The sequence below is a fragment of the Mytilus edulis genome, chromosome 14 (genome assembly GCF_963676685.1).
Source record: "Mytilus edulis chromosome 14, xbMytEdul2.2, whole genome shotgun sequence".
In the NCBI taxonomy this organism is placed as follows: Eukaryota; Metazoa; Mollusca; class Bivalvia; order Mytilida; family Mytilidae; genus Mytilus; species Mytilus edulis.
Window position 1 is genome coordinate 56,389,874 of NC_092357.1, and position 11,696 is coordinate 56,401,569.

The 11,696-nt window shown below is 32.4% G+C and overlaps 1 protein-coding gene across 1 annotated transcript in view; it reads left to right on the forward strand.

Moving 5' to 3' along the window:
- Positions 1-8,583, forward strand: part of LOC139502499 (cell surface hyaluronidase CEMIP2-like) — a 31,076-nt gene extending 22,493 nt beyond the window's left edge. The window contains exons 18-24 of the mRNA XM_071291981.1: positions 798-981; positions 1,498-1,713; positions 3,307-3,500; positions 4,757-4,897; positions 6,489-6,669; positions 7,794-7,946; positions 8,463-8,583. Of these exons, the coding sequence (XP_071148082.1) occupies positions 798-981; positions 1,498-1,713; positions 3,307-3,500; positions 4,757-4,897; positions 6,489-6,669; positions 7,794-7,946; positions 8,463-8,492 (1,099 nt within the window). The 3' untranslated portion in view covers positions 8,493-8,583. The remainder of the gene's footprint in view (positions 1-797; positions 982-1,497; positions 1,714-3,306; positions 3,501-4,756; positions 4,898-6,488; positions 6,670-7,793; positions 7,947-8,462) is intronic.
- Positions 8,584-11,696: the final 3,113 nt, after the last annotated feature.

Sequence of the window (11,696 nt, forward strand, 5' to 3'; positions counted from 1 at the left end):
CTTAATTGAACATAAACGGATAAAACATTTCATTTCACGAAATTTTATAATCTTTAGAAAAGGACATGTTTCGATATATAAATTTGTATTCTTAAATGAACTTTTAAGTTAGAAAGTTTCAATTCAATACATTTAATGAACTGTTGTAATGTGTTGAAAAGGGTGACCGGTTTATATATTCACAAAAAATTACTTAATTATCAGCATAACAATGTTAAATCAGCGAATTTAGGAAGCAAATTTTTATTCTTCCTTTGCCGGGATTTTAAATCATGATATGTCTATATATTACAGTGTAGGGTGATATTTAGACGAAATATGCATACATAATGTGTTTTCAGCCTTGTATTACAATCACTGTTAATCTGATGGATTAAATATGTCATAGAGGTGTCATTTGTTCAGACTTACTTATAATAACATCATTTCTGTGATTGCATCCTACATTTATTTGTAAGATCCTTTTGCATAGATAATTTAGCTGATCTGTAAAATTTCCATCTTCATGCCTTATTTATCATATACTGTGTTACGCCGCTAGATGAAACTGACTAGGAAAGGTAAAACCCGGCAACCGAAAGCTTTCTTTTTGTCGCGCTTAGGTGATCGAGTGCGCTAGCGCGTCGGAAATAGTGCAAAGCGATATGGTGCCACGATATCGCAGAAGCATGATTTCGAATCCCGTCCAGGAAAAAACAAAAAATAGTTGGGTTGATATTTAGACGAACTTTGTATATATGTTTTACATATTATAATTAAAAAATTGATATACTGATATTCTTCATTTGATTTTTAAGGATGAAAAATTTCAATCCAAGAAATGCAATCGCCTTGAGAAGAGGGCCTATTTATGTGACAGATGTGTTCTTCGATGATTTTGCTGATAACGAATATTACCAAATGGGAGCCATTGGTTGGGATAAACTACAAAAACAATCACCTTTCCACAGTATTACTAATGCTCAATTTGGTTTTTCTGATGTAAGTTTTATTCGTTTAAAATGGAGAGAAAAGGCTGATTCGGACTTTTACCTTAAATTTGGATAGGTATTATCAGGTCCTAAATCGAAATAAAAGAAATATCGAATTTTCTTAAATTTTGATAAATCGCTGAATATTGAATCTTAAATAAAGTAGGAATTTGGTGAAATGTTTATATTAGTTAGGATAGAGGAATATCAGACAAACGTTACAAAAAAAGACCAACTAGTACCCTCAAAATTAAAAATGGGTTATTGGGTTATAAAATGTTATTTAGAAAAAAAATTGCAATCAATCAATACCATGTGTTTTTGTATAATAATACATTTTATGCGTTTCCGTAAGTTTAAGTTTGTAACCCGGATTTGTTTTTTTTCTCAATCTATTTATGAATTTCGAACTGCAGTATACTACTGATGCCTTTATTTATAGATGATTTTACGGAATTCGTATCAGATTATCATTTGTTTCATTCATAGCTGCCTTTCGATACAAATGTTTTTTTTTCTACCACAGCCTAGTGAAGGAAACAGAGTTCGAGATATTCGTCAGGATGAAACGGAGAGAACTGGTGACGATATCCGAACATTCAGGGATATGGATAACTCGGTAACGGACTTATCAGCTGACTCTGCTGTTACAGTTCTAAGTCCTGAAGCCTTTCACATGACAGAAGATTGTAAGATTAGATCAAATTGGAACTTCGGATACTGCGAACATGCTTTTGGTAAAGTAAGTAGTTTGTATAGATTATCGGGGTTTCTACACATTGATATCGTAAAAGATCAGCCGCAAGCCACAATGTGAACCTTTTTGGCGAGTGAGCGTAGCGAACGAGCTAAAAAGTTTCACATTGTGTCGAGCGGCTAATATTGTACGATATCTATACGTAGAAAATCCGATTATCCGTTTATCGTTCTATTAATGGTCTTTTTCCTCTCTCTAAGACAGTTTTACGCTTGACGAAAGCAAGCTTGATAAACACTTTTATCATCAGTATAGCATTATTTACTATAAAAACATTAATTATTAAAAAATGATGATTTGAATTTGATCCACCATTTATGGCATTTTTAAAACACCAGACTCATTTCATGTGCTTGAATAAAAATGAAAGTTAAAGTATATAAGAAGTTAAAGAGATTCAAAAGAAAAAAATTGCAAAAGAAAATGTATCATAAATATATATTGCAATATCCTAAATGTAAATGTAAAATAAGAAAAAAAAAGAACAAGTACATGATTACACAAGTGAGCTTCCGTTTGATTTTTTTTGCGGGATGGGGGCGAGGATTTTAATTGTCATATCTGTCCTGCCTTATTAATTATTAATCGATTCGGTCCTGCCTTTTTATTAGTTTGTCCTGACCATATTTTACATAAATTGTCTTGCTGTCTTTTTTGTTTGGCCAAGTTGCTCATCCTGTCTTCTTTTTTGTTTGAATGTCCTGTCCGTCCGTTTATTTTCAAATTTGATATTAGTAACAAACTACAACCACGAAATTCCAAGCTTCCTACATGGAATAGGTACATTAATTATGTGGTTGAATTGCACATGTTTGGAGTCGCATACCAACCCCTTGCATGGGAAATTGGTACAATGACACAACACAAGAACAAACTATTCAAATCAATATACGAAAAACGAAAAACAAATACGAGAAACGGAAATGAACAATAACCACTGAAGTATAAAAAGTTTCGTGAATTAACAAAGGAATCTGCTGTTCAGTGGTTGTCATTTGTTGGTGTGGTCTCGTTTCTTCAATAGAAAGCTAGAATAGACTGTTGATTTGCCTGTTTTAGTTGTTTACACTTGTTATTTTGAGGCACTTATAATAGCTTGCACTTCGGTTTGAGCCAAGTCTCCGTGTTGAAGGCCGTACTTTGACCTAAAATTGTATACTTTTTACGCATTATATTTTGGGTGCAGAGCTGTTTCGTTGGCACTCGTACCACAACTTCTTATTTCACCATATAGAAAATCAAATATTTGTACAATAAATCCACCAAATAATACAATAATCAGTAGTATTTGTTCGAATTTCCATGATCAATCAGACCTTGAGAATCAACTTTGAGAAACTACGATATTCCTTAGTATGAAATATCAAATTGTAATAACTTATTGTCGCATTTAAAATATCTGGAAGAAAACCAAGTTTCTATTTACGGTAGCTAAATATTGGTTCGCCTTGATAGACCGACAAAACAAATAAAGTGACGATTTACATTCTTGAATATACCGGGTATTACCAGAATGTTTTTAATTCTGTTATGGAAAACTGTGAAAATCTTCAAAATGCAAATTATTGTTTATTTCAGTTAGCTATACAATACTCCTCAGAAAACGTTTTAACGATGACAAGGGACGATGATTATGAGTCAGCCCGAGTAGATGCGGATTCATCCGAAGATGCCAGCTTTCTTGTCATTACAGGAGACAGTTACAGTTATTCTATGTTTTTTGAAGAAGAAGTTCCAAAAAATATTAATATAAAAATGGTAGGATTGTCAAAGTAAGTTTCTAAAGACATTAAATAAATTGTCAGATTGTAACCTTATATTATATTAAAAGCAGGTAAAAATCAATCTGATTGTCAAAAAAGGTTCTGAAGAAATTGTTTTAAATATTATTGGATTGTCAAAGTAAGTTTGCACTGGTCGTCATGCAAACAACAATGGATCAATTAATCACAATGTATTCCGAAAATTATCGGATTTCAAAGCAAGTTTACTACATAAGATAGTAATGTATTTAGATTATTTGTGCCTTTATACACTTTTTTATTATATATTCAATTATTGTGTATATTTTATAAACTATTATTATTATTATTATTATTACTATATAATAATTCTGTCGGCTTTTCCTCGTGCATGACATGTAACTCGTAAAAGTAACTCGATATGTTTTCTCTCACTGAATACATGTTGTATTTTCACTTGATAGAATCCTTCAAAAGGTAGTATAGGATGTAATTAGAGTGTTTAATTGACATCGTAAGTCTAATTAGCATTAGTAAACAAAATAAGCCTAACATATTACTAACGTGTTTCTCGTTTCTCGTTTTTATATAAACTAGACCGTTGGTTTTCCCGTTTGAATGGTTTTACACTAGTAGTTTTTGAGACCCTTTGTAGCTTGTTGTTCGGTGTGAGTCAAGGCTCCGTGTTGAAGGCCGTACATTGACCTATAATGATTTACTTTTATAAACTGTTACTTGAATGGGGAGTTGTCTCATTGGCACTCATACCACATCTCCCTATATCTACTAACATATTAATAGGTTAAGGAACTCCTTTTTGATATTTTTTTTAAATGGCGGGAAAAGGCTAAATCTGACTTTTACTTTATATTTAGAATCATCATTATTTTGGTCTCAAATAATAAGAAAAGAAATCTAAAATCAGCCGAAATTTTGGTAAATGACCTTTCATGAGTTATTGCAGTCTAATATGAACAAAGTGGGTGTTATGTGGCAAAATATTTTACCCAATATTGTAGGAAAAACCCTAAGGAGATTCATTCATTTGACAAAAAAATCATATACCTAAGTAAATTCTTAATAAAAACCAAAGAACTAAGTGTGAATACACCAAACAATAAGCAAGCCAATGGAAAAGATAATCAAAAGGCATCAATTTCATTTTTAATTAATAGACAGAAGTCTACACCATACGTTATCAGTCTGCTTAAATACCTTTTAATGTCCTTCTGGGTCCAACTTTGTATATAATAAATGTATTTTCTCATGATTTGTCTCACTTTCAGATCACAAGGTGTACGACTTGGAGTGTGTATCCCATCTGATGCTACTTTTAAAGTTACTGGAGGAAGGGTGAAATGGGCAGCCGTAGATTCGTTAAGCGACGTTGTTGCGATTGGAGACTATTTTTACGATTCCGATACTGGGTTTGTGTTGTTAAGATTAATACATTATTCTATAGTCTGAAATGTCAATTTATTTTTCCATGATTTCTTAATAGCCAACATTTATAGTTTACATGTTTTTAAATCATACTACATCAAACAAATCCTTCTAGAAATGAAACGACTGGTTCATAACCCCATTGCTTTCTATTGTAAAAAATAAAAACAAAACGTTCGGATTTCATGCGTCCGAAATTCTGCAGTTTCAAGATTTAATTATTACTTTGTTTTAAGGATGTTTGCTTCTCTATTTGGTGAATTTTTGTCAGATTTTCGGAATCCTCTGGTTTTATCTATGTATTGCCTTTAAAAGAAAATGCCCACTAACCCCTATTTTTCTTTTCATAATTTTATTACATAAAGTTTAAAAAGCCATATTTCAAAATCTTATAAAATACTTGTTATTTTTTCATAGTTTTTGAAACAAAAAGGTGCTAATGATAAATGTAAGAAAAATCTAGACAGAATTATTTCCCGCCAAATTTCAATGGCTTATATCTAAAAAAACAAGCACACGGACCCTCCATTTTTTTCTTCTTTTTTAGTTTCTTTCTTTATATACTATCAATTCATAACAGTCTTTTAAAAAGCTTGTTATTTTTAAACAGAGTAGCGAACATCCTTAAAGTTCAATAAAAGTGTCAGTTATTTTATAACAAACAATAACTTATCCTGACTTGTGCAGACCCATTCAACATATCTTTAATTGCATATTAGAGCACACTGGTTCCTGCAAGTTTGATATTTTTATTACAAAGATAAGAAAAACTAAACAACATGACAAATGTGTTCTCCAATTATTATTTCATGTTATTTTTTTACATTACAAAGAAACTTTTAACAAGGGCTTTACAGTGATCACAAGTATCTTGGCTTTTCATTACATACCAAAATTACCTAAATGTGGTACTTAGTAAAAGTAACAACTCTGCTTAGAAACTATTTTGATTAAAAAACTACTTTACCGTAGGTTAAATGTCTGACCGGCCCCAAAATATGTGGTTTAAATCCTCCAACAAAATGCAAAAAAAGGTAAAATGAAAAAAATAATGAACCCAGAGAAAAATTCTAAACGGAAAGTCCCTTAATCGAATGGCAAAATCTAAACCTCAAACACATCAAACGTATGGATAACATATGTCATATTCCTGACTTGGTACAGTCATTTCTTAGGTAGTACATAGTGGATTGCAAAAATCACATCAAGTTGATCTATCAAGTTGAAATGTAGAAACTTATTTACGAATTTAAAATTTAGTGCTGGTTGACTGGCAATCCATGGAACTCGATGGAAGAATTACTAACAAAGTTTCTTCGTTAATAAATTACCTTTTTTGAAATTTAGGATCCAAGTCTCTCAGGCAAGTTGACTTCAATTTGGTTATTTTTTTCATGTACAATATGGGCAAGTTGAAAGTAACACCTCGACCCCGCTTTGGACACACCATATTCATAAAACATCAATATTAACGTACAATAAGATAAGTAAGGTCGTACGATGTGAACCTGTCTTTTTGTATACTTTTTCAAAATGTATATCTGTGTTGAATTTATGTTTTTTTTTTGTAAATAGGTACCTTGCCTTATTTCTAGCTGACGTGAACGATTTTGAGCCTGGGGAATTCGGTCAGTGTGTTGGAGAGGGTGAAATGTGTAAAAGAGTAATGATAAAAATTGAAAAGGGCGATTTAACCGAGTCTGACTGTTTAAGTGCTGTTCATGAAAAATTCAACCTTTCATCAGATTCTGATGTGGTAAGTTTATTATTCAAATTGAAGGAGACACTTACTATCAAAATCATGTTGTTCAATTTGACCCAAATTTTCATAATTGATTTACAACATAATGTATAAGAATTATCTAATTTATCAATCTGACAGATAATTTACCTTTGTTTAAATTTTAATGGTTCATTCTTTTCTTTTAAAAACGGAACACGCATAAATCATCCTAGCTAAGGGGTTAGATTGGAGTTCACGTGAATACGGATTCAATGTGGGCCAATTATTCAGTTGCAAGTGAATAATTCATCATCGATGTATTTTAGCTTATTTTGACAAAATTGATGAATACTGGCTGCTAAAAGCGAATAATTATTTCACAATTTCACTTTTATAAATAACTGATCCAAGCAAAATCATATTTCTTTTTTATATATCTCGTAGCTAGTTTAGTTTCCATTAAAGGGTAACCAAAAAGCGTGATTTTTTTTATTAAAAGGCTCTATCTGTGTTTTATGAGCCCAGAGATATCCGTTGTACTGCACTAGATGAGCATTTGGACAATTGATGTATCTTTATTATTGGTAAAGGCCAAATGTTTAAGAGTCCTAATACAAGCAAGGCATATATTTGTGCATCATAATTTTGCTATGTTGATTGTTTTCGTATGGTAACAAACGCGTTACGTAAATATCTTATTATAACTTGATCGTTATTTTACAGATTTTCGCATATGTAAATAAATACTAGTACTATTTTTATCGAACAGTACCTAGAACATTTGTTGTTAGTGTTTATGATATATCAGCATACTGTTCACTTAACAGAAATAATATAATTGTTCTCTAGTAGCTTCCGTGCTGATAAATGACCAGCATCTGAATTAAATTATTCCTTGATTGATGCATACTGTGGATTCATTATTATTTGTGAGATACCAATTTTCGTGGGTTTCGTTGGAATAGCTTAGCAACGAATTTAAATGTTCAACAAAATACTAATTTCTGTACAGTTGTATTCACGCTTTGGACGAACCACGAAATCACATCACATATCCACGAAAATGCAAGTTTTCCGTAATCCATGAAAATTGGTACCCACGAAAATAACTTAATCCACAGAACGTTACGCATTTAATTATATTTTCCGTCTTTCAGAATGTTCAGTCCGATTTCCGAAGAAAACTGACAACACTACTCGAACTACTTAGTGAAAGACGTAGTCACGGAAGCAGACAAAAACGATCTGTTGACACAGACGGAGAGATAGATACCAGAGAACTTCCTGCTACTGCTAATGAACCACCTGCGGTAAGAAATTCTCTTTTCTATTTAAGAATAATACGAAAAACAAACAGCAGGTTCCAAATTCCAAGATCTCTATATGAATAGGATATTTAGAAGATAAGTCAAATACATTAATGGTTTTCTGTTACAATCTTATTCTATTTTTTTTTAATCTTTTTTATGCTTGTCTAGCTGATGAAATTTTGTAGAGATATTTCACGTCTAGATATATGTATAATTTGTATCTATCACAGTTGTAATATGAAACGATTTCAATAATTTTAATTACCGCACATTGCAAAAGATTTCATTTCTTAAAAATAAGAAGATTTGGTATGAGTTTCAAAGAGACAAATCTCCACCAAAGTCACAAAAAGGCCTTTAACAATTTTTATTCATTTTAATATTACTAAGTTATTTTGAAAAAAAGATTAACTATGGTGCCCTACCAATTGTCATTAGACGACATGCTCTCATGTGAGTCAGTTTCTTTTAAATATAATACTTATTTTTATTTAAACATTTTACATTTCTTTTCAGAACTGGGGAGCAGGTTCAACCAGAGGATAAGAAAAACAGGGTGTCAAATTCGAAATTCTAAATGAATAAAATCATGCAAAAACATATCTGTTTCGTTGTACCAATAAACTGTTTCTATTTATTCACCTAGCCTCTCTTGTCTTTTGGATGACTCTCTATTCCGAAAATTTTTCAATATACAATGAAACTTGTCTAAACCGATGATTGCATTAACCAAAACCAAACATGTTCTTTAGACCAGTCATATCAAATGGTGTGCGTTGAGAACCTGACGAAACCTTACATCTGCCAAACCATACAAAATCTGAAGTCTCGAAGAGGTTCGTTTTAGACAAGTTTAAGCCATTGTACTCCACGAAACCTCTTTCTAAATTATTAACATCAATTTAACCACCAACCAAATTCAGGTTTTAAATTTATTGTGAAACTGCCTTTTTCAGAGGTGGCATGATTTAGATGCGGATACTAAAAGAATCCAAAGACCTCTTAGGGCACATACGATCTAAGACTCTTTCATCTTGCAATGGTATTAAACATTTGACTTTTCTACACTTAATACAAGTATTCCCCATTCCAAGCTTAAAGACAAATTGAAAGAGTTGGTATTGCTTTGTTTCATAAAAAAGAATTACCATCGTAGATACAAGGAGGGATAAATACTACTTTGTAAAAGAGGGACATATGCAGGTGCTGCTGGAATGTTGCTACTTAAAAATTTCACAATTGGAAAGCTGAAATCATCTCTTTTGTCGTAAAGTTTTGTTTTCAACCAACCCTCATCGTCAATTTCTAGATGTAAGTCAATATATGAGGCCGACTTAACTGTATCTGTAGTATTCTTTATTTCTAGTTCGATGGGATAGATGCGATCAACATAGTCACCAAATTTTGAATTATTTAGTGAAAGAACATCATCTATATAGCGGAAAGTAGAATTAAAGGATATTGCTAACTTCTTATCTTTCTACCTTAGAAGTTCCTGTGTAAAGAATTACTCTGATTCCAATAAAAATTCTCCGAAACTGATATTATCAAGCCACTTGATATCTTGATTGACAACATATATATATAATACATTGGGATGGTGCGTTTTTCAACGAACTAGCGACACTTCCCATGAAAACGAATTATGCTCTTCTTCTTTCCGACTTGTTTTTTTATACTTATGAGGCTGACCTTATACAGGAACTTCTTAGGAAGAAAGAAAAGAAATTATCAATATACTTTAACTTTACTTCCCGCTATATAGATAATGTTGTTACTCAATAATTTAACTTTGGTGACAAATGTGAACGCATCTATTCCATCGATATAGAGATTTATAAAGGCAACAGTAGTATACCACTGTTTGAAATTCATAAATCGATTGAGAGAAGAAGAAAACCCGGTTACAAACTAAAACCGAGGGAAACACATTGAAAATAAGAGGAAAACAACAAAACAACAGAAATAATCAAGTGCAACAAAAAAAAACCAACAATGCAACACACACAGACACGAACCTATACACATGGAAAAAAGTATTGCAACACCAAATTGAAATTGAAATTAAAAAAACACTTTTTATTTTTTTGTGATATAATTTGGTAAAATAGAACTACTTAAACATTATTCAAGTATCACCTGAGTTTAATCAATAAATATCGACTCAGTAAGTTTTTATCTGCACATGCAGCTACTGTACCCGTAAACAGCAAAACAGGTGTTTTCATCCTCATTGTTTTCAACACTTTAAATAACCAAAATTTTAAAGTTATGTGATTGACACCTTGTAATGGGTCATCGACAACTCTTAACTGCAGCAAGATGACAGATTATCAGCATCAGTGAAGCAGGAGGTCGCTGTAATAACTGCATTGTTGGTCATCACCATTCCACTAGAAGTCGTTTTGAGAATTAAAAATGGCACTAAACGATGTTAAAGACCTTCCGAAATAAAGAAGACCCTCTATACCATTTGCTAGGGAAAATCAAGCATAAAAAAGGTTGGTCAGAAGGAAACCCCTTGCATACAATACAATCCAAAAAAGAGAGTGTTTGGCATACAGGGACCTTTTAACAAGAACTGTTCGAGATTGACTCATCGCTACTGGTTATCGTGCGATAAGACCATTTCGGAGACCTTTGTTCACGAACAGATACACAGTTTTCCGTATCCAATGTAGTGCAGAGCTCGCTAAAATTGAAAATTAGCATCATGGAGGAAGATTCATTGTTCCAATGGAATTCGGGTCATCTTCCGTGGACGGATCGTAGCCCAGATTTGAACCATATCGAGCATATATGGGACACTTTTGGGCGGGAAGTGCGCGAAAGGACACCCCAGTTCAAACACATCATGAAATAAACAATGCCCTGATGGTGAATTTAACAACATAAATGCGTTTCAAAGGATTCATTTGCGTATCTCAAAGAAAGATCAACGCGAAAACACATTGAAAAACACTTTTATTTTACCCGCTAACATGTTTAACACCGCCACATTATTTATGTATGTGCCTGTCCCAAGTCAGGAGCCTGTAAATTCAGTGGTTGTCCTTTGTTTATGTGTTACATACTTGTTTTTCGTTCATTTTTTTTTACATAAATAAGGCCGTTAGTTTTATCGTTTGAATTGTTTTACATTCTCTTATCGGGGCCTATTATAGCTGACTATGCGGTATGGGTTTTGCTCATAGTTGAAAGCCGTACAGTGACTTATAGTTGTTAATGTCTGTGTCATTTTGGTCTTTTGTGGATAGTTGTCTAATTGGCAATCACACCACATCTTCTTTTTTATATTTAAAAAAAAAAAGTCATCCAACATGTCGCAAATATTTAAGATCATATGAATCTTTTCCCTGAATTCTGTATTTAACGGTTAATTTCAAAAGGTATCGTTCAATTTAGATCCTTTGGTCCCTAGCATTAGCATTTGTTTTAGAGAAAAAGGGGTATATCTAATAAGCGCCAACAACCGTGAGTAGATCAACACAACAGTTAATAAATGACATGCGTCCGACGCGGTTTAATTTGGAATTGGGTTTAACAGGAACGCTCAAAGGCAATTGTAAGAAACCGAATGAAGTATAAGAACTGAGAAAAGAGACATTTTAAGTGCTATAGGGACAAAAAGACATACAAAAAATAGTCGGATTCATCTAAGTTTTCCAAAGGGAATTAAACCTTAGTTTCTTTATAATATGAAAAAGTTTAACTGACAATTTCAGCTGCACAAGTAGGAAGTGCGGATAA